The 26,703-nt window shown below is 37.5% G+C and overlaps 1 protein-coding gene and 1 long non-coding RNA gene across 14 annotated transcripts in view; one reads left to right on the forward strand and one right to left on the reverse strand.

Moving 5' to 3' along the window:
- LOC135200757 (homeobox protein cut-like) overlaps window positions 1–22,739 on the forward strand; it is a 504,978-nt gene extending 482,239 nt beyond the window's left edge. For 10 of the 13 annotated variants that reach the window (XM_064229363.1, XM_064229364.1, XM_064229365.1 and 7 more), the window contains 7 exons: window positions 715–971; window positions 10,739–10,867; window positions 11,691–11,820; window positions 12,778–12,888; window positions 13,373–13,533; window positions 13,784–13,924; window positions 14,045–22,739. In XM_064229363.1, the coding sequence (XP_064085433.1) occupies window positions 715–971; window positions 10,739–10,867; window positions 11,691–11,820; window positions 12,778–12,888; window positions 13,373–13,533; window positions 13,784–13,924; window positions 14,045–15,310 (2,195 nt within the window). In that variant the 3' untranslated portion in view covers window positions 15,311–22,739. The remainder of the gene's footprint in view (window positions 1–714; window positions 972–10,738; window positions 10,868–11,690; window positions 11,821–12,777; window positions 12,889–13,372; window positions 13,534–13,783; window positions 13,925–14,044) is intronic. The other 3 variants (XM_064229370.1, XM_064229372.1, XM_064229371.1) reach the window with 3 other exon arrangements.
- Window positions 1–26,703, reverse strand: part of LOC135200759 (uncharacterized) — a 119,344-nt gene that overhangs the window by 39,361 nt on the left and 53,280 nt on the right. The window lies entirely within an intron of this gene.

The following is a 26,703-nucleotide window of genomic DNA, read 5'->3' on the forward strand; positions in this document are numbered from 1 at the left end:
TCGATATTTTGCAAAAACTATTTTATCTTTCGGAAACATCAGTTTGAGATAAGTAAATCATTCGGGTCTTTACCCTGTGTAGGGAAGATTTGTTAAATATAGTTTGAGAGGTTACGTCATATGTATTGTAGAAATAATTGTTCTGTCTTGAACTTATATCCACTTAATAAATCACATCAACTCACAAATTACAAAATACTCAGTGCTAGCCACAACGAGAAGCACATAATGCACAATATCCGAATATGCACATGAAATTGTAAGCATTGTTTTTCATGCACCCCAAACGCTACATTTGCGGCATATGCCAAAACCACCTGTTACATCCACAGTCGCATTAGCACCCCTTTTCCTATGTTTTTATGTGATGCTCTTAGTTACATAGGCCTACGTATACTTCCAGCACTGGTCCAGGGTCACTATTCAAGTCAAGGGCGCGATAGGGTAGCACATCGGTTCACGTTGACTCACTCATTCACAATAAGACCTTCACATCCACACCCTTATCCTTTCATTGTTTTTGTCACGTAGTCAATAGGCATATGCTACATGTTGCCAGTGTTATAGGTCTCTGGACTCCCAAGTAGTGGAAGAATCTGCTTAGAGCCTGGAGGAATGGGGAGTCATTTTTTTTTTCTTCTTCTTTTATTTGAATAAATCCGGCACCTCTCCATCTCCCACCCATCTGCACGTGTCGCCTGTTCCCTCCCGCAGGTCTTAGCACGGCTACGCCTTTAAGCAACCTCGTAACCCCGATCACTTCCATCGCAGCCAGCTCCGGGGATGACCTCAGCGTGTCGGCCTCACCCCTCCAGAGGATGGCCTCCATCACAAACTCCCTCATCACGGGGCCCCAGATCTCATCGTCACAGCCGATGTCTCAGAAGCCCCTCAAGGCCATCTTACCGCCCATCACGCAGCAGCAGTTCGACCAATACAGCAACATGAACACTGAAGAAATCGTCAAGAAGGTAAGGATGCACTCAGATTGTTCATTTCCTTTAACCACTATGTACTGTGCAGTATAGATATGATATTATTTTCGAAGGTGAGCTTAAAGAAGTAAATTATTTTTTCTCATTTTTGAAGTTGTCATGCTGACACTGAGCACGGCCTAGATAGCAGGGCCCCTCTCGGATACCAAAATATTGATGAATGTGTAACGAAGAAAATAATGCATCCTCTAGCCAAGGGACTCGCAAAGATTTTGAATGTTTTCATCTAAATATGCTGTAGTTTAATTTTCAATGACCGTGGTATAGGTATTAATTTTTTTATCGATATAATTTCACTTTCTTCAAGAGTTAAGAGACTGCGAATGGCAGAAGAAGAAAGAAGTCAATTCTTTGTTTAAAGTTGCCGCCAATTCTTAGTTTAAGATTCCTGTTGACCTTCGGTAAAACGAAGCCGCGTGCTAAATTTTCCAGGTCCAAGTTTAAATTTTCCTTATATATGAATGATGTTAAGGTAACTCAAATTCCTTGAAGCTATGAAGCGCCGCAAGTTCCTTCGTCCAGAACCCAGAATTGCAAAAACAATTTTATTGCCAGTTTAGGCTTGAAGTTGTCGTGATTAATATATTTACAGTTAGTCAGTCTGGCATAATACGTATGTATATTATATATATATATATATATATATATATATATATATATATATATAGTAATGTGTATATATATATATGTATATACACTATATTATATATATATATATATATATATATATATATATATATATATATATTATAATATGTATCTATGTATATATGTATATATATGTATATATATATATGTATATATATATATGTAAATATTTGTATATATGATATAATGTATATATATATATATATATATAAGTAATATGTATACACCTTAGTATATGTGTATTAGTTTATGGGAAAACTCAAAAGAGGAAGCGAGGGGGGAGTGTGAGAGACTGACTTCGGAACGTCACGTACCTTCAAGTCTAATTTTAGATTTTTAAACGCAAGCAGAGATTATAATAGATCAGTTCGGAACTTATCATGGAGAAACGACCTGTAAGTGACAGCCCTCCTTTCCGTCCTTTGTCGCAAGCGGTTCATGTCTGCCGAAATCATCGCAATTTGGCCCCGGATACTTTCCTGTTGATGATATGCATTGACGATCGCCCCCATCGCCATCGCTAAATCCAGTGCTCGATTCACTCGGCTCCTATCAATTTTCGCTCCTGCGAAACAACCAGATCTTTTGGAGTGTGTCACGGAAAAAGTTTGGAGCCGGATGTCTTTCATGTCTTAAGAAACGGTTTTGAAAACAATGATTGTGCTTGAAACAAAATGCGGTAAGTGCGAGTTAGTCAAGATTGCCATATCTCCAAGTACTGGACTTGCTGGGGAAATAATGGGAATTAACTTTGTCGCGCAATAAGATGGCTTTTTTTTCCGGGAAAGAGAACGTTATAAAATATCGATAACGCGAAAAATTTCTTTGTTTGTAAGTATTCTTGATTGCGTTAAAGTATCTTAAGTTCTTGCATTGGTGAGCATCACGATTAAAGTTGCTCATTCGTAATTATTATATTAATTCATTAACCCTGTTGCAAATTTAATATAAAGCAATCACTCTGCCTATACCCGTACACGATACACTATTCATTAAGTCTCGCGTCAATATTTATTGATACCTACTTACAACGAGATTCATTTTCTAAGCGTAAATGTGCAGATGTAGAAAAAGGGAACGCTGAACTATGTAACAACTTTCCTTACTTTTTTCTCTTTATCTTATTTTCCCCCTTCTAGACACGCACTATTTACCACGATTTTCTTGTCATTGGTTAACCTGAAAGACACATAGGTTAATTGGGGTCAATCTGAAAGTCCCTTTGTACCTTTAGTCCTCTGGCTATGTTCTCTGATTTCTTCATTCCGCGGCAGGTAACCAAACATTTCATATCAAGCCAAATCTCATGAAGGGCTAAGAGTTACCAAATAAATGTGTGCTGTGTGCAGAAAGAGAGATAAAAAACGATATCGCAGCCTCTGGTTATATTGATGACATACAAGTCGAAATATTTTTATGTAATTTTTTCCCTTTGCATCTTACACTTATCCCTTCCCCCCCTTCTCGAGTTCCCAGTCTTCCCTCCCTTCAATTTCTGATCTATCAATCATTTGGTGTGATTTACTGATAAGGCCCAAATATACGTTCAGTTATTTATGACAACCTGCACGAGCAATCAGCGCTTATTACGGAGAAATAATCAGCGTTAATTGGGACACTGTGACGTAATAGGTAAATCTATCACCTAGTGATGGATCCCCCTTCCCCACCTCCCAGTTTCCTCTATCACAGCAACCTTCTTCACAACCGAAGAGCTCCCTTTTTTTTCTCTCTCTTTTTTTTTTTTTTCAGGATATTGTTAACGGTGGAAAGCCTAATTTGGCTTCCTTAAACCTTGTCAAATGAATTCTTGTTTTAGCTCGGTTACGATTTATACAGTTCCACTCAGAAGTGGTTGTAACGCAACTAAAACGACCATGTAGATTTCAGTATTTTACCCAAAATGACCTCGAATGACAAGTGCCATCAAAATTCAGTTTGCAACCAGTTTTAAATCAGCAAGACTTTAAGAAAAGTGCAAGTAGCATTTGAAGAAATTGTATCATTCGAATCAGGAATGTGGTTTAGGAGCATGACTATATTATGAAATAAAGTGTTAATGAGGGAATTAATCTTCGATTGAGATTTTCATGTAACATTCTCGTTAAAGGCAGAACCTGAAAAACTAACAAAACGGACATAACAGTAACTAAGCCGATATATGTATTCTTAGCGCTTCCACTGCCCCCATGGCGAAAAAAGTCAAACTGCCAAACAGTCTATCCTTTGAATCATTCTAAACTATCAGTTCTCTGTCTTCATCTTTCCACGTGACTAAATGAAAAACATTAATCACTGCATAATTATACGATTTAAGAGAATGTTCCCTGTATTTATGGGTACTTCAAAAGACGCGTTTAGTTATTTGAAGTTATTTGATACCTCACTCGTCTCTCGCCTAGATTTACTCATGAAAAGAAGTTTTTATTCGCCAATGCAAACGCTGTCTGCGCATTTATTAGTCCGTTTAATTGGGATATATCCCATTAATCGGCCACCTCTCGTCGTACCGGATGTTGTTTAGACTGAAATTCCCTGTCACGGTATGCTAAAGAAAGGAACGGAGGATAAGGGCCAAACCGACGTCCCGTACATCGTAAAATTAGTGTAAGGTACGTATGGGCATATGCTGATACATCCTGTCATATTAATGAATGTTCTCCATATGCGAAGTAATTACTCAAAGTTCCTGACTCGTTCAGGCACAGAGTTATAAATTATATTCCTTTTTTCCATTAAAGGCAAATCACGATTTATTTCCTTGAATCAGGCAGGTTCGTTGCGCTCCTTCTTATTATTCGAGTAACATGTTTCTTATAAAATAACGTTCATACTTCAAAGGAATACCAATGTAAAAGTACGCACGATAATTAAAGAGCAGCCCGTTTCATACAATTTGTACAAAAAGAGTAACAAATCTATTTTAATCTCTATATTCCACACGCACACAACGTACGTACTCATAGTCTTGTGGTAGCACGTCTCTGGCTAACAACGGGAAGAGCGAGTTCGAATCTCGGACCGGACTTGGAAGGATGAGGCTGAAAGGGCGCCTTCCCTACAATCCATTACATGTGGATCTAAATTGTGTCTTAGTTGTTAGTCGATTTTGTAGGTCGCACCTAGGGTGGAGAGAGAAAACATATCTTGAAACCGCTCACTGTTTAGCCTATAAATGTACTCTCACTTCATTGAGATAAAACCATTCAAAAATGTGTGCTCTCTCTCTCTCTCTCTCTCTCTCTCTCTCTCTCTCTCTCTCTCTCTCTCTCTCTCCGTGCAACATTTGTGGGGAAGAATCGCTAACTTATGAAGGTTGGCAATCTAACAGAAGAATCGCGGGTTAGAACTAATTTTGCAATCGCGGTTAGAGCTAATTTTGGAAACGCTATAGTTACAGCAATAAGTACAGCAATAGTAAGCCGTAAATACTTGAAATATTACGTCAGTGATAGAAATATGCCGTCCATTTTTTTTAAAAGGAGGACTGCAAAATCGCTCACTTTCAGAAACACTTGAAAATCCGTTCACCGATTTCGCGTGAATCCAAGTCAAGTCGTCTAGCTTCCACCCACTTCTGTTAACAGGCGGCTGTTGGAGTCGGTGGCAAAAACTAGGAGGAATCAGGGGAGTTAAGTGAATGGCGAGAAGAAGAAAAAAACAAGAACGGGGGAAATGGATAAGGGAGAAACGCAGTTAACTTGCGAGATTTTTTTTTTTTTTTTTAATGAAAGGAAATGGTCACCAAACTTAATATCACATTTCTTATTTTCTTTCCGATTAAAATTCATATCTCAGTTATATGCTCCTTCTCTATTTTCCGATTTCCCTCGGCCCCAATACTCAGACCAATGCTTCAAGATGAAATTAAATTTTACATACACGCACGCACACAAACACACGTTATATTATATAAGTATATGTATATATATATATATATATATATATATATATATATATATATATATATATAAGTGAGAGAGAGAGAAGCAAACGCTCGTGAATGTGTGTGTGTGTGTGTGTGTTTCTCTGTTTGTTTGCTGTGACAAAAAAAAAAGGTCTCTTTGTGGCAGACGTATGTCGAATGCAGCACTTTACCGCTTGCGGGAGGTCCAATCGGGACGAAGCATGGAGGGCTTAATTAGTAGGGGAGGTCGTTGATAACTGAGAATTAGACCCGTTGAGGTTTTTTTTTTTTTTTTACATATTCATATATATATTTATTTGAATTTTCTTCCATATTTCGACTTTGCTCATTTTCATGTCTGTATTTATTTTTTTATTTTTGACTGTGCTCTTCTATATGAATGATAGTTTCATAGTAATTTCACATTTTGATAGGAATATTAGCATATTCCATCTTTTCATTTTTAAAGTTTTAATATGGGTACTGGTTTTATTCTCTTTCTCCCTGATTTTCTCAGTTTCTTCGAATTGGACTCTTTTTATTTGTTGTGGGCACCTTGGCCTTTCATTCTCAATTGGAGTTATTACCATGCTTGAGAATAGCTCCCTAGTTTCGTTTTATCCACGTGAAATGTGTAGTTTTAACTCGAAGGAGTTTGTATGTCGGCGTCGGCAGATTACATCGGGATTTCCACGCGACTATAACCGTTAGATTTTAAATTCTTAAAACTGATAAAGACTTACAGTCAGCATTTTTGCTAAATAGATACCGATTTAAAAATATAAATAACTAGGGAAATGAAATGGATGAGATTACCTCTCAAGATATTCTGCAAATTTTTATATGGAAACTGTTAAAGACACCGTAGTATGTCATCTCACAGGTTTCTGAATGAAATATTAAATTAATTGCCCAATCCGTTCGAATAGCGAGCAACGGTCATGAAATGTAAGGAGAACGAGAGTAGAATTCCTCAAAATGCCGTCATAAATAAATTAGCAGAAGACAAAATCTCACGAGTTCGGCGGCATCAAAGAAAACTTTTTTACCAAACAAAATTGAGTCTGTAACATCCTCGCCACCGGGGTATTTATTTACACAAAGTATTGTGGATCGCCCACTCACTTATAAATATCCAATCGGGCGCAAAAACAACATGCAAAACCGCCCCAACATATGCGCTAATCAATCAGATAGTTAGACCTGAATTTGGCACCGAGGAAATGAAGGGGAGGGAGAGAGGGAGGGAGGGAGGGAGGGAGTGCAAGACACAGGGAGGGCCGGGAAAAAGGGGAAGGGAGGAAGACGAAAGGATGGAAATAACCAAAAAAAGCGTGTATCATTATATTATACGAAATTAAAACGTAAACAACAAAATATAAAACCACATTCCGACAGTTTTTAGTATGACTATTTCACAATGTGATTGAGGGTATTTTTTTTTCAAGACAAGACAAATAACAAACAACTACAGTAATAATAAATGGAAAGCTTCCCTTAATGTTGAAAGGCATGCGTAATGAAGCTGGTAATCAGAGCAGTTGATCATCGTAACGAGGACATAAGAGTCACTACGCGAGAGCGAACGGTGGCCACGTAGAAACTCTCTCTCTCTCTCTCTCTCTCTCTCTCTCTCTCTCTCTCTCTCTCTCTCTCTCGTTTTTGTTGCTCAGGAAGGAGACGGAATAGGGATCCGAATCACACACACACGCATACACATACAGGGTTTTGGGGGAAGAGATCGGGAACCGGTGATTAACCATGCATGGGTAACGTGTGTCAAGTAGGGGGTTGGTTGAGAGGAGTATGTGTAAGTGGGGAGGGGGTGGGTGTTACTTTTCTCTGTGGTGTCATTGGAACAATAAGTAAACAGTAAGCGAGGCAGGAGAAGACTGTTGGTATAATTTACATTAAAACGAATGAAAGGAAGAATTTAGTATACGAACTTTTAAAAGACCGTTAGTATGAATTGTACATGAAGTTTTCCGATAAAGCAAAATCCTTAACCCACTAACTGATGATTTTTCAAGGCGCAGCAATGAATGTCAATGAAAAAACACAGAAAGAACTGCGATCAGGAAAGTCTGTTTCCCAACACAGTAATCAGATATAGCCTTACGCCAGTGCATATTCATCCGAGGAGCTTGGAATTATTAATATGACTGATATCACATAATTTACCTTCGCAGACATCATCAGAATGGATCTAATACCTATGAAATATAATGTGTCAAGACGATATTATTGATTGCCGAGTGACTCACGTCTATCCTCCTCCTACCTTTTTGGGCGAGTGGAAGAAATGAAAATACACAGGCCCCTCCCAGTATCTTCCTTTGGGTTATGGCGATGACGTTTTTAAAACGAACATTAGGCAAATGTATTTAGAATCAATCACGAGAGGTACAAATACCAGCGAGCACCATAAACGACGTGAAGCGTGGATAATGGAGATCATAACGAACGGAAACGCGACCTCTACCTCGGGCCGTCGTAAGGGCCATGATCGCGTGGGCGTTCGCGTTGATGCTTAGGGCGTCGGGGCTCCGTCACAGGAGATGCCATGCATACTTACCGGATGTACGATCAGACGCCAATGACAGCTGAGAAGGAATTATGAGCCGTATGTAATTAAATCTCAAGTCATATTACTTTTACGGAGCACCCCAAGGGGGGGTCCACTGAATATGCCCCGACGCTACACAAGAGCACGCCGAAGATACCCCCCCCCCCCCCCCCCCCTTCCGCTTTATATGTCCATACGACGCGCGGCCTTGATGTAAAATTACGATTGATCGGTGGTAAAAGTCAATCAGACTGTAACTGAAATATGTAGTCCTCGGACTGTAAGACTGAAGGAAATCAACTTTCGACCTCCTACTAATTAACTCTTATCAGTTTGATAAGATAATGGTATTGGATTGTAAAGAACTACCGGATCAAAGAATAAAATCAAATGCTAATAGACAGTGATAGTGAATCAGAAGCCTAACATGTCGCAACCGTACTGTACAAGGCATCGTACTGTACAAGGCTGCCACGCCACAATAAAGGTTTCAATGAAGAAATAGTTCTATTGTTGTGGGCAGTTTGGAGTAACCACATAAAATCAACAAGACTATCGAGAGTATGAAAACGAGTAATTTACCTCACCTTGGTATCCTGAATAAATTTCATTGGCACGCCTTTGGAAATGGCCAACCATGCTGCAGAACGACAAATAGCTGCTACTGAAAATGAGACTTAAAACTACGAAACAGACTAAAAATAGAAAGTCATTTAGCAGTCGATGAATAGCGGCAGAGTGAATTGAAAAGCAAGGCAGGATCGGGAGGAAGGGTATCACAGGTCGAAATGTGGGAGAGGGGCAGGATTTGGTGAGTGTAGTTGAGGGGGATGGCGAGGGAGAAGGGGGTTTCAGGGCCAATCCCAGTTTTATTTTAGAGTTTTATGAACATTCCTTGATGCGAGTGAGGGCTGGGGAGTTTCGACATGGGATGGGCCATTAGCCCTTTATGAACCTCCCAAGGAACTTGCTTCCTCCGAGGTGTTGCTCTCGCTGGAGGTACGGATTTTACTTTCTGTCTGTCTGTCTGTCTATTAGTCTGTCATTTTTTTGGTTTTAATTACTCAAACGGTTTCTAGAGTCTTCTTACTTAAAGTAATGTCTGAAATTTGTTATCTCATCTATTATAATGAAAAAAATTTATATAATCCATGCCTATAAATGGTCTTTTGAGACAGAAATTCACTGTTGATTTAATTCCACTGAAATTAACATCAATTGGCAAATTGGAAAGTACTCGAGTCTATTAAACCTGTTTATATCTGTCAGCGTACTCAGTAGATATTCTTGAAAAGTTTTTTTTTTTTAGAAACTAGGAAAAAACTGTAATTTTTAAACATGATGTTTTTACGGCCAGGTAATATATATCGGTAGCTTTAATATTCCATCTTCAGCCAACCATGATAAGCTATGACTCATGAATGTTGACTTGCCATGTTTTAATAGTCCTCCTCTTCCTGTATTTTTTTCCCTCTTCATATTTCTTATGGTTTCCCTCGTTCTTCCTCTTCTGGTCTTGTCACTTTTGACTCCTAATTCCTAATTCCCCCATGTCTTTGCCTAGTCAGTTATTGACGATAAAGCCTAGCAAGTGACCGTTAATTTGAATCAGAACTACTTTTACGAAAATTCAGATTCTCTCTCTCTCTCTCTCTCTCTCTCTCTCTCTCTCTCTCTCTCTCTCTCTCTCTCTCGGCATAATCAGCTGCCGCAGCTATTAGCAGGTACGACTTTCTTTTGATGTGTGTAAAGGGTAGACCTATTTCAGGATTCGTAATGACTCGCCAGCAGAAAAAGTAATTTGAAATTTCCTCCCTCACGGGATTTATTGATAAATGGTTTAATTGTTTGTTTATTATTATTTTTCTTAGTTTATTGCACTGCTCTGATAAGTAATGTTGTCGCAAAATCAGAGTATTTTATTACGTTTGTCAAAGATTTTTTTACTTCTTTCTGTATGGTAAGCTGGTTGAACGAACGGTGTGCTAATAGTTTTGAGTTAATATTACTGTTATGCAACCGGAAGTCACTGCGTACACGTATATTATCTTTATCTAATGCATTGCTTTACAATATTTACCATTCATTTTTTCCGCTTGCTTTCAGTTGAACGCCCTCGGTTGAAATGTTTTATGTAATTTAATCTAAGCGAATGCAGTTTAAATAAGCTCCATTTATACTTTTTGTATAGCTGCTGTATTACTACTGGTTATGCTGACGGGAATGCAAGAGTGACGTGGCGTAGTGTTGAAAAATGGTGTAAAAATATCAAATATTTAATTTTCATTTTCCATAGCGGCTTCGGCTTCATTTAGTGCAGAATCTCTTGGTTTATTTCATATGTGGTGGTGTTAATGGATCCGAGCCAGATTGCTCCCCCCCCTTTTTATTTATTTATTTTATTTATTTTTTATTTATTTTTGGCAACAAAGAATTTGGTTATCCCACTGTTCATATATAAAGCTTACAGACATTACACAGTCATTCAGACTTAACAACCTGTACACTTTTTAGCAAAGTACACTACCTGCAGAGAATTTAGGATCCATTTAACATGTGCGTTAACTACACATATGTATATGCGTAACTAAGCATGTTAATGTTTTCCTTCTTTCTTTTCAGGTTAAAGAGCAACTCAGTCAGTACAGTATCTCCCAAAGGTTGTTTGGCGAATCGGTCCTAGGCCTGTCTCAAGGCTCTGTCTCGGACCTCCTTGCTCGACCCAAACCATGGCATATGTTGACACAAAAGGTATAATCTCTCTCTCTCTCTCTCTCTCTCTCTCTCTCTCTCTCTCTCTCTCTCTCTCTCTCTCGTGTCTAGCTTGGGTGGACAACGAACAGTAACTAACTTTTTCCCAAACCACTTTGTCAAAAAATCACGATTACGTAACATGTATTATTTAATACTACCAAGAGTGAAATGGTGGGAAATAGTAACGACGTTACAACATTTTCATAAATCATAATACGTGAAGGGAAAATGAATAAAATTCATTATTCAACTCATGATATTAAGCGGCTTGTTTTACACACCACTATATTGCGTGTAACACTGAAAAGCACTTTTTAAGTTTTCATTAAACATAATTGTTTTTATTCAGTTTTCCCATTATACTATTGAAAAATAACTGGAGCTACATTAACGAATAATGTATATGAATGTAGTAGTGTTTACATTAAGGTATAAACACACATACTTACATACACAACGATCCCACATTTTATATATATATATATATATATATATATATATATATATATATATATATATATATATATATATATATATATATGTATGTATATATATATATATGTATATATAATATATATTTATATGTATATATATATATATATATATATATATATATATATATATATATATATATATATATATATATATATATATATATATATATATATACGTGAAATATTTTGTGTGTGTGTGTGTGTGTATGTGTGTGTGTAATAGCGTGGCAAGCTGATGCAGCCCATACGCTAGGGGGCTCCATCATAATGTTTTTAATTCAGCGAGCGGTTCCTTTCCATATCTCCCCTTCTCTCTTCCGCTACAGGGCCGAGAACCGTTTATTCGAATGAAAATGTTTCTGGAAGACGATAATGCCGTGCACAAGCTGGTGGCATCGCAGTACAAGATCGCCCCCGAAAAACTTATGCGCACCGGAGGATATACGGCTCCCCCTCGTAAGTGATAAAAAAAATCATTTTATATATTTCAGGGTACCTTGAACTGTATGGCGTGAATTTGTGTGGTTTAGTATTCCGAGAATGTGCGTGTGTGTGTGCGAGTGGTTTAGTATTTCTTGCATAGCACCATTACTGTACAGTGCAGTGGGTGATGGTGCGTTTATCGTGTGATGTGTGTTAGTTAATGACGTAGTGCCCCCCACTCCTAATTCATTTGTTTTCTGTATCTTTTGATCATAAGTAAAAGTGCATGGTGTTTATGTATCTTATCCATTTCTCTAATTTAATCACGAGTCATTTTTCTTCACTACATCCCCTGGCAAATTCCTTGGAAAACTTGGTTGTGCTCTATCGGCATGTATTGCAATTTTGTACAAGAAAAATAACGCTAAACCAGTAGTATAGCTTTGTCCTTGTTTCCGCTTCTTTTTTAAAAAGTTTCACATATTCCGTTGCAATTTTATCCGCGTTGCATGCTTCGGTAATCATAGATTCAAAAAAGCCGGACCCTTACTACGTTAACATGGTGATGGAATAGTATTCACACAAAAAAAATCTCTGCTGTTTTAGACAAATCAAGCAATTAAGAAAAAAAACATTCATTTAGAATCCGTTGATGGTAAGGGTCTCTTACTATGTTACTTAACAACGCGAGCCAGCAGTGGACAACTTTTGTTCCTCTAAAGTCCTGGTTTATTTCACGTATTTTTCTTTTTCATTTGCCACATATGGTTATTGTTAATGTTTCAGCATAACTTTTTTTAATCACTGGAAATCAAGCTATCGTACTAACCAGCACATTCATAAATCTATATATTTATATAAACATACATGTTCTTAGAAGCATAGAAACTAATAATGATGATGATCATGCTTTTGATGTCTTTTTTTATTGTCTCCCAACTCAACATTTTATATTTTAGTAACCCGTTTCCATTTACTTCTCGTTTTTAGTGTATTTAGTCGGTGGGTGTCCACTCCCCGGGGGGCCATCCGGTCCCCCTGGGGCCCAATTCCCTGGGGGGTTGTCCACTTCTGGCTCAACTACTTTTCCATCATATACAAGTAAGCCTTATTATTATATATATACAGTCTCACTGTGTTAAGTCACAAGATATCCTGTCCTTTTTTAAAAATCATTTAATGAAGATTACATGACTTAAGCAAGCATATTCCGTTTGGAAAGCTTATGAATATTATTTAATCCTGAAAGCAAATTACTTCCTTATCATTGCATCCATTCTTAAAGATTTCATACTGAATATTTTGTCATGAAGGCAAAAAAAACAAAAAAAAAATGCCAAGAAAATGCTAATATTTAACTCTCATCATGTGGTGTGACTATTAAATGGAAAGTCGAAAGAAACTTTCGCCCAAAAAGTGTACATTCACACAGATAAACTAAGATTATATTCGTCCTGTTTCCAGATACACCCACATACTTGCACACATGTACACCACCACCTGCATGCCAAAACACAATACTTGAAAAAAATCTAGTCCAACCTCTTAACGAATTTCCTTTGGGTTTTTCGTCTTTCCCCTACAGAGGGTACGAACAAGCCCCTTCTGAAGCTTCCGGCAGACATCCCCAAGAGCATGGAGTCCCCACTTCCTCCGGTGATCCCACCGTCTTTAGGCAGCCTCCCTCTTCCTTCACACCCGGTCTCCTTCGACACCAGGATGCCGATCTTGGACCCACTGAGGAAGGTACGACATTACTTGCCTTCCTCTGGCATTTTCTGTATTAACGCTCTTTGTTAATGGGCTTTTAAGCAAGAGTAATGGTCTTAGCATATTTCAAGTAATGGGACCACGGATTTTCATCAGGTTTGATTATATCTTTCATTTTAAGACCATTTTTAAATTAGGATTCGTGTAAAATAATTCATTACTGTTGAAATACTTGAAATGTTACTTAGTAGCAATAATCAGTTTCCTATTCTATTTTTAACCCAAGACTACCCTGGGAGGAGTCCGTGCACCAGGACCTGTGGCGCCATCAGTTTATGAAATGGCTGCTCTTACCCAGGACTTGGACACCCAGGTTATCACAACAAAGATTAAGGAGGCCCTCTTAGCCAACAATATAGGCCAAAAGGTGAGACTTTGCATATTTTACAAAGTTAGAAATGTAATATCTTCTCAACATTTGCAAAGATATTAGGATACTCAGTTATAACGATATAAAATTAACTGATATTTATATCATTTCTTTCAGCTGTTTGGTGAAGCAGTTCTAGGATTATCACAGGGCTCAGTATCTGAGCTGTTAAGTAAACCAAAACCTTGGCACATGCTCAGTATCAAAGGTAGAGAACCATTCATCCGTATGCAGCTATGGCTGAATGATCCAAGAAATCTAGAAAAACTCCAGATGCTTAAAAATGAGCGACGAGAAGCCAACAAGCGACGGCGAGCTCTTGATCCTTCTGCTGATGTCTCACAGGACTCACAAGATGTGTTTCAGGCCCCTTCACCTGGTGGCTCATCAAAGAAACAACGTGTCCTTTTTTCAGAAGAACAAAAAGAGGCCCTAAGATTGGCATTTGCTTTGGACCCATATCCTAATTTGGCTACCATTGAATTCCTGGCACAGGAATTACAGCTGTCAACCCGCACAATCACAAACTGGTTCCATAATCATCGTATGCGACTCAAGCAATACCCAGGAAGTCCTGGTGATGGCACCTCTCCTTCTCGTGATCCTTCACAGTCACCTGGCCAGTCTCAGGGTCAGTCTTTCGACCCTCTCCAGTTCCGCTTGTTACTCTCCCAGAGGTTGCTGGAGTTAAGGAAGGAAAAAGGACTCCCACCCACACTACCTGGTCTTGGTCCTGGTTTGCACCCGGGGCTTTTTCCGCACTTTCCACCTTTAGGGACACCAGGTCTGGGTGGACAACACATTGACAGAGACTTAAGTGTTGCTGGCCTTGACTTGTCCATGAAAGGTGATAATGATTATGATGATGGATCACTTGATGAAGATTCCAATATGTCAGGTGCCATGAGTCCAAGTGGAGGTGGCCGCTCTGAAGGTGAAGGTGATGATAGGGATGGACGAGGGGCCCCTTCTCCTGTAGCAAGATCTTCCCGAAGAAAGCCTGCAGCTCCTCAGTGGGTTAATCCATCATGGGCATCGGGTGAATGTGGTAAAGATCGTGAAATGATTATAAATGGGGTATGTGTCATGCAAACAGATGACTATAGGTTGGATGAACAACAAGAAACGGTACGTATTGAACCCACTCCAGTGGATGAAGCACGTGCACATTCAGTCAAAGAAGAGGATGATGAGGAAGATGGAGATGACGATCAACAGCCAGCCTCCTCTCAGCCATCTTCCTCACACCCAGATAGTGTAAAACCTGAACCTGTCAGTACCTTGCAAGATGACGACGAATCATCTGCATTGCAAGAGGTTCCAACGCCTAGCAGGGAAACTGTAAATGAAGAAAGTGATGTGAAGGAAGAAGAGGAGGCGTGATGCTAGCACTCGCCTAAAATGACGCTTTTGGATTCCAGAGTTTATCCCGTTAATCTTAGCGTATTGTTGTTCGTGCATTATACCAAATGTTTCGTCCTGTCAGCAAGTAATGAGCTTCGCTAAGTTGGATGATGATATGATGATGATGATGATGATAGAGGCATTGTGTCACCAGAAGGCCTCTCGGTGGAATCTCTTAGGCACATTGTGGGCCTATAAAATCACAATTAGACTTTCAAGTCATAAGTCCTACAAAATGTCAACCTCTGTTATTTTATTATGAAATGTTCGTGTGTTTTACTTGTTAACTTGTCTAAAGTTTTGTATATACTGTATTTCCCAAGTTTTTTGATCAAGCTCCCCTTAGGATAGGTGACTTCAGGTATTTAGAATGCCATAATGTTGAACTGTTCTCTGCTTATTGCCAGTGTTGACAGAGGTTGATCCTTTGGCCTCTGTGCAGTGTTCCATGGGCAGAGAACAAGCAAGACCCACTAGTGTAAGGTGGTTGTCTAAGAAGTCGAGTGTTCGAACCAGTGAAATGGTCGAACTTATAACAACCCTGTGACATAACATTGATGATATTCCGGTGATCCCTTCATTGACCAAATAGTACAGATTAGAACCAAATAGTATACACCCCTCTTTCCCCAAGTGAGACTAGTAAGTAACCTTAAAGAATGTTTAAAATGCAAATTCAAAACTGTGGCTAGGTTACTGAGAAGCCCAGCAAGCATTACTTGAGACTGTTAGTTCTAGTCTTTTATTTTCTCAACTAATTTCACTTTTTCATTATTCAGATATTCGCATTTGACATCATGTCCATCTAGTCCATGGATAAGAGCATCTTTGGTCATCTCAAGTTTTTTATGATCTCCTGAAACTCCCTTGACGTGCATTGGAACACAATGATAAAAAAAGTTATAAGGAAATAATATTGCATAACTCGTTTCGGAGTGAAAATGGTAATTCGCGGGCGACTCTTGTGCAAACCCCGTTCTAAACCCATGCAAGTCATTCGGAGCAAGAAAAAAAAAACGAATGTGTTTGCTTTGTTGATAAGAAGAAGGCGAAGGAGATGAACGGATACACAGTTAACGAATTACAAAGTTTCGCATTAGGCGCTATGCCTCTGCGGGCCCAGGGAGCCAACGGCTGTAATTGGCTTGTGTATGGGAAAAAGACACTTTGATTAGTGCCCGGGGAATGCCCAGGTGATCCAAGTCGAAGGAAATAGTAAAGGGGCATTAGAAGTGAATTACGCAGCGTTCTTCAAAGAAAAGGGAGAGGGGTAAAGACAAACAATTACAGAACAAAAAAAAGTGCTTGTGTTGTTGATTATTGGATTTTAAGAATGGAATAAAGATGGCGGTGAAGATTAAAGACGTGGAGAACTGTGCTATATTTTGGTGGTATGTAACTTTTTTTATACATATTCTTTTTCTATTGTGTTAAGAAAATTTACTTCCATAAAGATGTGTACTACTGATCCTGCGGTTGATTACCCATCTTTCCCAGGCAAAAGGTCTTGGGAACGCCCCCTGGTATGAGGTCGCTGATGACAATCATCAACCAAGTATTCATTAAGTTATAAGTTCAGTCATTAAAACTGTGACAACTTGCAATTACTTCGAGCGTACTTTCAAAGACGATGCCGATTTACTCTGGAGAATAATGATAATGTAACTGCGCATTACAAATATCCAATTTCATTCTGGTGGAATTAAATACAAGGAGAGACCATTCTAAATGGACGTCATTTTCCCCCCTCTCATTTTTCCTCAGGATTTTATTCCTCCATTTCACTGTTTAATGGAAGTGCCAAAAATGAGTCTTGCAGATAAAAACAATATGTCGGGCTTGTAAATTTGTGTACTCATTTCTTTCGTTAAATCTATAATAATCTCTGTAGGTTCTTTACACGGAGTTATGACATTTTGATCACTAGGCCGCATAAGGATTTTAGAAAAAGTAGCTGCATCAAAGCCACCCGTTTCCGTGGACGGTAAAAGTAAGCTATTCATTTTTAGTATTTAACAATTTCTTGTAATGGGAAAACCTTAACTCTCTCTCTCTCTCTCTCTCTCTCTCTCTCTCTCTCTCTCTCTCTCTCTCTCTCTCTCTCTCTCTCTCTAAGGACGGCCTCTCAAACATGGTGGGAGAATGACATTTCAGAATTTATTCTTTACATGAAAATGATTTGTCCAAACACATCCCTAACCATTGTGTCGGGTAATTGTAGAGCTGTTCCGGTGACCATTCACGAGTTACCAGACAATAATATTACGGGTTAAAATGGATCTTGAACGACTGGGTAATGCAATGGAAATCAAATGCTGTAGAAAATGTAGTCCTTCCTCAATATAATCAGTGAAAGAAATCTCAATATGCTCAGTGAAAAGAAATCTCGTTCCTGAAGTTGCGTCTGTTGAAGTTCAGTAAGCTCCCTTAGTTTACACCTGTCCATATGAGGGATAAGACACGACGGGAAGAGAGTTATTACCTTCACATTAATTATGTGGTTAACTTTCTTTGAACTACAGATATGGAAGAAAGGCATTCTCTCAATAATCCCAATGGCTTTTATTCTTTTCTCTCTCTCTCCTTTCGTCCATCCTTCCAGGAAGTAAGAGATTAGACAAAAGATTCAATGGATGGAATTCGATACAAAGAAGGAGAAGCATAAAAGAATCAAAGGTCATCGTAGTAAGCTATTTGCCTCACATAATATGTCTGTTAAATTAATACATTGGTATCTATCCGAATTCAAGGGTATAGGATTACTTTTTTTAGCCCTATATGTCTAGCGCATGCGAACTTACCATAATCAGAAAACGAAAACAAAATTTTGTTTACAAATATAACTGCGTAGTCAATCAACAGGAATTTTATTTATAACTGAATTCGCAGTTTTCGAGACACTGACGAAATTAAAATTTCTTGCCGACGGCAAACAAAGAACTTTCGATTTTATGCCGTAGAGAAAAATGCCACTTATCAGAGTATCGTATTCATAGTCATGCAAACCAACCCGATTACCCCTTTGCACATCGGCAAAGCTGCAAGAAAGCCCAGAAAATCTTTGGAAAATTTTGAGGAATTTTTTGCCTTTTAAAAAGCAGATAGAATATCACCCCTTCCCCTCTCTTATGGGGTCACCCGTCCTTGATGAGGCCCGTCGCATAGATAAGGTCGGCTGAGAAAGGATTCCAATTTGCTTGGCTGCCTCCATCCCATATTTATGGATGCGGAATCAAGCCTACGTTAAGTGATTTATGTTTTCCATTTGTGGTGGAAATGGGAGATATGGTGATTGACGGCATCTCTCTATCCATCCCTGTGTCATAATGAGACGTTAGATGGATTTCTCAGCCCCTACTCCCCTTCCCCCTACCCCCATCTCTCTCTCTCTCTCTCTCTCTCTCTCTCTCTCTCGTGTGGTTTACCCAATGAGACAGAGTGATTTAAAAACCTTCAACAAGCGTTGCATCAGTGATGAACGAAACTGAATACTATCTCGGGGGGATTTTGCGCGGAACGCTACACGTCTTTTTGTTATAAATTCTTGTTAACGATTGGGAAAATACATTTATGCGTTGTTATCTCATATTGTTATAATTTAAATGATACCAAAATACAGGACAGTTCTCCTATGTTTTGTGTTAATAGTAGGACGAATAAAAATCTCTATTATTAGGTTGTTATTTACAGAGGGCGGCTTTCTTTTCACCAGTGTGTGTTTGTCGTAAGCAGGGAATGAAACCGGTGGATAGTTATAGTAAAGAACGTGTAAAGACGACGTCAGAGTGACTGTCTGTTTTTTTTTTTTATTTCAACGAAGATGACAGACGCCACAACTTTTTTTTTTACATTAGAAAATTTTCATGTTTCCTCTGATGTATATTATTCATTGCATTTTCTTCGTTTGTTACTTATCCTTGCATTAAACGTGTTGCTAGGTAATACATTTGACAAGTATATCTTGCCCGCTTAGGAGATAAGATTATATCAGATGGGGAGATTTGTGTCACATTCTAGATCCACGAAAGGTGCTGAAAGGATGCAATCGAGATAACTCCTCACTATGCCTTTGTGTACACAGGCGATCACACTATCTCTTGAGATGCGCGCGCAAATGCAGGCTTTTATAACAGAACGATGGAAAGCTCAAATTGGAGTTGGAGTTACGAATACGAAGTCGAGCTTAAAACCAAAAACGTGTCCAGATAATGTCCGACCGGTGAAGTGTCATTATAGTGATAATTATTTACTAATGTTAAGAGTTAAGTTTCATATCAAAATTAGATTTTTCCATTGGTTTAATATAAGACATTGATTTAAAAGGAGGGATTAATAAGTTAAAACATAACGTCATTAAAGCGATGCCAGTATGTGAGTGAGAAACAATATTCACATTCTAATATTCTTCCTGTGGAAAACGGACGAACATGAAAGGGAACTGTTCTAGCGAGATCCCTTCCCATCCCATCCCGACCCAGTGCCAGGAAGCAAGCATAATCATTCTGCGTTGGTGAAGATGGATGCAATTAATCCCTTTATGCTCACTCCCGGGCTTGTGTAATATGTGTTTGTGTGCAAGGAGATCGGACAAGGTCGAATCTTTAGAGCGCCTGCAGGTAAGGCTCGTCGCAAGATTCAACAAGATGGTTGTTGCATTTTGCAACCGGCAGCAAGTTGCATCAGTTGAGCGAAATTGGGAACATCTATTTACGGGTGACAGTCTTTTGGACGATAACTGTAATTAAAATGAGCGAAAACAGTTTGCGAACGATGAGTCCAGGGCCTGGTTTTATCGAGAATCGACTAGGATGGAAAAATCCTCTCACACGCTACTCGTCAACTCGACGACACAAAAGATAGATAGATCGGTTATTTTAAAAGATGTCAAGTCAGTTCATTTCCCAACAGTAAAAGAACAGATGACAATATCAAGTTTTAACTCCGAACTTAAAAACGACAATCAATCGCTCACTTTCGCCTTTGCATTATCGACTTTCTCCCTCTCTTTGACTGGACCGCGCGATATTCATCCATGATAAACAGATTAAGCACATCCATCGACCAGCGATTGTGAAAAGAAATACTTGGGTCCCTTTTTATTCGCAAAATAAAGTGACCGATAAATTTCGTCGACGATGTATTATAAGTCTCGTAAAGTTCATTTGTCATCAAGGTTACATGCGAATTTGAACTTTACTGATTTTCATCAACTAATATGGAAAAGACTCGAGAGTTTCTCTCTCTCTCTCTCTCTCTCTCTCTCTCTCTCTCTCTCTCTCTCTCTCTCTCTTCTGCCTTTTGTCTTAATTCTATGTTTTTCTAAAAAAGAAAAAAAAAAGACTTTAGTAGCCTGGCATAGACGAAGAAATTTTCAATTATGAATTAGATTCTATCGTGTTTTTATTATTCACCTCTCTAAATATTAAGGGAACTTTGTAAATAGAGTTCAGGCTATTAATGAATATAGCTTGTCAAGTATCAGGTTTATTATTAATGATAATTACTATCCAAGTACTGTTATTTCTCGCAGTCTTTGTTAAGGATTTTACATATGCCGATAACAATATTGTTTGTAATTCATTACTGATATGTTTGTCATTCATTGATTGTGTGGTTTTCGTGCCTTCCTTCGTTTGTTTCTTTGTTTGTTAATTTGTTAGGTCGTTTGCATCATCACCCTCCCAGATATATAATATACATTCGTCGCGTGGCTGTCGTTTTTGACACAGAAATTCTAAGGAAAGTCAAAATGGAGTAATTCAGAGAAAAGGGAGAAGAAGTCCTCCTCGAAAGTTGATCTGTCTGTCTGTCTGTCTGTCAACATACTTCTGAGTTGTGTTACAATTAGATGAAGTGAATATATTTGTTTTTTGCTAGAAACCTCTACTGTAGTAGTCTCCTCGTAGACAATGTTTCATTCCAGTATAATTCCAAAAAAATAAAAAACCTCGTATGCTAAAATAGTGAATGAAAAAAATGTGTGTTCAACTATAAACAAAGCCTTAGATGTGTGTCAATAAGAGCGCTTTTTCTATTCACGGAACGTGAAAAGATGGTCTTTATTGAATAGTTGTCGGAGGTTTCAAACATGAAGCGTTGAAAGCACATTGTAATCATTATCGAAGGATCTCCCAGTGTTTGTTCGCGTGCGCACGCGCGCTGTGCAGTTGTTGATCTTGACCCTACGGGGATCACGCCTGGATGCGGTGGTCTCCGCGTCTTGTGATGTTCATCTCAAAGTTCTTATCATTATTCAATAGGTAGCATCTCCCTTGCCCGCCCAACCACCCCCATGCCCACCAACTATAGACTTTTATTATTATGATTATTATACTCTATTTCCTGTTGACATTATCGCGTGATTGTTACTTTTACCATAATTATTCATTTTCTCCCTCGTCTGGTCGAGAAGTAAAATGAGTTTTTTAAAAAAGCGGAGCCATATTGTAAATCCCTTGATTCAAAGAAAAGTTAGGCCAACAGGTGAAAGCGTGACTTCTTTTGCCTGCGCGCCACGATCTGTTCACGACCTTCAGGAACAGCTTTTGAATGACGACGACCCGTTCATGTTCCCAGCGAACATTGGAAGGAAAATCTCCATCTTGTAAATATATAAATAATAATAATAATATTATCCGTTCAGACTTGTTCGAACGAGAGATCCTGTTGTGTAAAGTGTTAAGTCATACTGGCTGGAGGAATTGCTATGAAAATGAACCTTGGAGTAAATAAGCAAAAAAAGTGAAAATGAAAATTAAAAAAAAAAAAAAAAGTGAATTTCTGTGCAAGATCGGCATTCGCCATTGTGGCCACTCCGGTCTCCCTCCCCCCCGCCCCCTCCATCAACCCTTTATGTCTCTTAGGGGGGAGTGACTCTGCATCTTTTTAAGGTCCATAGGGAATATAATGAAAGAAAATAAATAAAGGATCCGTTGTGCCAATTGACAAAGTTTCTTCTTCTGTGTCATCAATAAGGGTCAGTATGGCATTTATCTATTGAGCATTTTACGCCCTTACCTACTTATAACTACAGTCACAGATAGGTAGAGAACCCATTTCTCTTTCCCTTCCCTCCAACAGCTCTCCCCCCCCCCCCCCCCCCCCCCCCCCCCCCCACAGATAAATAAATTCCTCACCCAGAGTGCGAAATACTGTATAAGCTTCATCACCCTCCCTCCCTCCCTCCCTACCTCCCTCCCTCCCTCCCAAAACCTTTTCTCCCTGTCTCCCTACTTTCAAATGGTGGTGAATGTATTGGCTACCTATGACCCCCAACCCTCCGCAAGGACGTTTTGCATTGTAAGATTTAAATTAAGTTTAATATTATTGTACATAAGATATTCATATCAATCTGTATGTCTTTTGAGATTTCTAAATTAAAACTATTTGTCTGTATTTATACAGAATATATGATGTTTTATTTCCCTTCATTTACTTATGTTTAATTTTGTTCTAAGTTTTTTCTACTGCATATCTTATAACTCTGTACACTAACACACACACACACATATATATAATATATATAATATATATATTATATATATTATATATATATACTATATATATATATATAATAGATATAAGAAAGAAAAGAGAGAGAGAGAGAAGAGAGAGCGAGAGAGAGAGAGGGACGAGAGAGAGAGAGAGAGAGTAGAGAGAGAGAGAGTACTATAAAACAAAAACCAATGAACAACAATATTCTTGAGTAAAAGTAAATATACACTTGTAAGGTTGATACATTCTCGTTGCAAGATCGGAAAAATAAAGAGAGCAAGAAGAATTATTTTAAAATAATACAAGGAAAACAGAAATAATCGAAAAATACAGGAGTATCTCAATTCTACTACATGATGCAAATACATTTACTGACACTTGGAAAAAGGAGTTATGAAAGTTATCCTTTTAATACTCCTAAATAATTCCAAACAAAATTCATTAGCCTTGTATGTACAGGAAGTATGAAAAAAATGCAAATATTAACTGAAAGGGTTATGTTAACAAAGGTATGAAAAATGATGAACAAAAAATCCCGATTGATATGAAAAATGCGAGTACGCTGTAAAATAAATATTGCAGTATTTATTGTAACACTACTAAACACACGTTTGGTAGCATTTTGTTTGACTGTTCCCAATTTCATAAATGATATTGACATAAACAAATCATATAACAAAGGAACAACTCATATAACGACGGGGTAAAACCAACACTGATTTTCGCTACGATGATGACTAGGTCATTGGTTCGATGGAAAATTAATGTGTTCCTGAAACAGGCCTTATAGCAAGCGAACACAAATTGTTAAAAAATTCCTACCGACTGTCCTATGGGCTCAGAGACCAATGAAAAGGGCAGCTAAACAGCTTCTTGCAGCCCAGGATATAAGAAAGGGATACGAGAAAGATGGGATTTAATTAAAGCAGTTTTATATAAAATTCACTGTGAAGAACCTGTGGTTCATCTATCATTACTTCATTAAAAATGTCATTATTGTATCGGATTCCTTTTTGGGAAAAACCAAAATAAAGCAAATACTCCTTGAAATCACAATTATAAAACGCTAATATGGCACTTGGAAATTGTACAACACTGAATTTCCTTTCAGTAATGCAAAGCAAATCTTAATTTTAATGAGATAGAAATTTTCCACATGATTATGCCTGCGCCATATAATTTCGAAATGACAAATACAAAGTGCAAATGCGAGGAGAGACAGAAAATCAAATCAATCAGTTGCATATACATTTTTTTCAAAAGCCCGTTCCTGAGAGGAGAGAGGAAGAGAGAGAGAGAGAGAGATAATTAAAGGCAATAATTGTTTCTCAAAAGGCGACTTGAGAGAGATTCGCTCCAAAATGAAATGGCCACCTCGAGCATTCCTAAGGTCCAAAACCACCATAGTCCTAGCGACAAATGACCAAAACCGCGGGTGAGAACTTGAAACGCCCTGCCCAAAAGGCACTTAAAAGGTTTTAACCTTTTATGATTTTGGCTAATAAAACCAGACGTTCCACGTAAGGAAATCTTATTTTAGAACACCTAGCAAAATCTAATTCATTCGTAGGTAAGATATTTTCTACTGCAAAGTCTTAGTTCAGTGAAGGCAACTATTGCATGGAGATTCCCAAAACCTGAGTAAGCAAGTCTCTCTAACTCGCATTAAAAATGCAGATAAAACAAATCTGATGGAATCCATACCATGACCTTCAAATGTGGAAGGAAGAAAAGAATTCCTGAAAAAAAAAAAAAAACTGTAAATTCGGAGTCAAGATAACTCTAGCTCTGAAACACTTGCTTGATCAACTATATAATAATATGTCAGTGAGTTTTTTTTTTTTTATCTTAGCAAGGTTTTTTCTTTTTTTTTCTTATCAAATGGTTTTGAAACATTTTGCTCCCACTTCGACTCTGAGCTTTATTAAAAACATTAGACTAATAATATTTGATAACTTAGAAAACAGCCACTAAACTATTTAAATAGTTGAAAGTACATGACACTAGACACAAGGAAATGCGTGTCTTCAGCTATCAGATGCATAACATTTTCCCAAAACTTGCCTGTCATAAAAGAAATCTCATAAAAAGAGCTTTTTCAAAACAATAACAAAACTACTGATGTACAGGAATATGCATCCCTCGAAAGGGGGCCTAAGAGCATAGCCCACGAACTCGAAAATATACGCAATAAAAATTTTAAAAAAATAACCAAATCAGATTGTTAAAGCTATTACCATAACTAAATCGGACAAAATGTTACATATGGTAATCGGAGATGTTATGGAGGATAAGGAACTTGGAGAAATTTATGAATTAGGCAAGCAAAAATGGATGAATATTTGCTTTATGACAAAGCATAATACAATACAACAACAACAACAACAATATTAATAATAGAAAAACGAAAAACGTAACTGTCGGTAGCGCAGCATTCTGTAAAAGTCTAAGGGGTTCGCACACACATTTCAACCAACATCTATTTAGACCAGATCGCTAACTATGCAATGTTTAATGGCAGTTACAGTTACGAATATATAAATTATATGTGTATATATATATTATATCTATAATATATATATATATATATATATATATATATACTCCATAATATGTGTATATATATATCTATACATATATAATATATATATATATATATATAATATATATATATATACACATATATATACATGGTGTGATTATACATACATATATATATATATATATATTTATATCGATATATATATATATAATATCTATTAAAATTGTATGTATGGTATTTATATATCATATATAATATGCTTAAAAAAATTCACAGTAGATGCACGTGACTTCTAATAAGCGATACCACGGGAAATGAATTAGTCGGAATCCAGGCGCTTTCGTCTTTGTATTCAGACATCGTCAAGGAGCTTTACTTGACGGATGTCTGAATAAAGACGAAAGCGCTTGGAAATTCCTGAACTATCATTTCCCGTGGTTTCGCTATATATATATATATTATATATATATATATTATATATTATATATATATAATATAGTATAGATAGGTATATAATATATACCACTTGTAAATATTATTTTATGTTTGTTGTGTGTAAATTGTATCTAATTATTGCATATACCATTTATTATGTATATATATATACAAATACACTATAATATATAATATATATAAATTGTATGTATGTATTTATATATATAAATATACACGTGTATATATGTGTGTGTAAATATGTATATTTGCTTGCATGTATATATTATACGTATATATTTACAAATACTTTTACATAAATGTATATATGTATATATAAAATTGCAGGTCTTCTGAAACATCTGTGGATTTAAAAAACAAAACATAATTCAATGAGAATGCTCTTTGGGAACATAGGGGTGAATTAGATGTCTATTTTCCAGGAGAACCCGTATTCCAGGAAACAAAACTAAGACCAAGATAAACTAAAAGGGGAAAACATTTGTTTCCATGTATCCATAGCGTTGAACACGAGTCAAACCCGTTAACAGAAATATACAAAACGAATAGCGAAACAAATGCAAGCGAATGAATATTTTGAATGTAGAAAGTAAAGAAAATATCTATATCAACCTATAAAAGCGTTTGAAAAGCACAATACACTAAAGGAATGTTTAGAAATAAACAAAAATGGAAAGCACCTTTCTTTTCGTGCTTCACAAATGCTATAAAGGCATCAGTCTATTGTTCCTGGTTGAGTTTAGGATCAGTAATCCTCTAAATATTCAGATTTTTGTAATTCAAAATGTTTATGAGGAAATGGCTATCTCTCTCTCTCTCTCTCTCTCTCTCTCTCTCTCTCTCTCTCTCTCTCTCTCTCTATAAAATATCAACTTTCTGTACA

This window comes from Macrobrachium nipponense, chromosome 27, assembly GCF_015104395.2.
Source record: "Macrobrachium nipponense isolate FS-2020 chromosome 27, ASM1510439v2, whole genome shotgun sequence".
Taxonomy (NCBI): Eukaryota; Metazoa; Arthropoda; class Malacostraca; order Decapoda; family Palaemonidae; genus Macrobrachium; species Macrobrachium nipponense.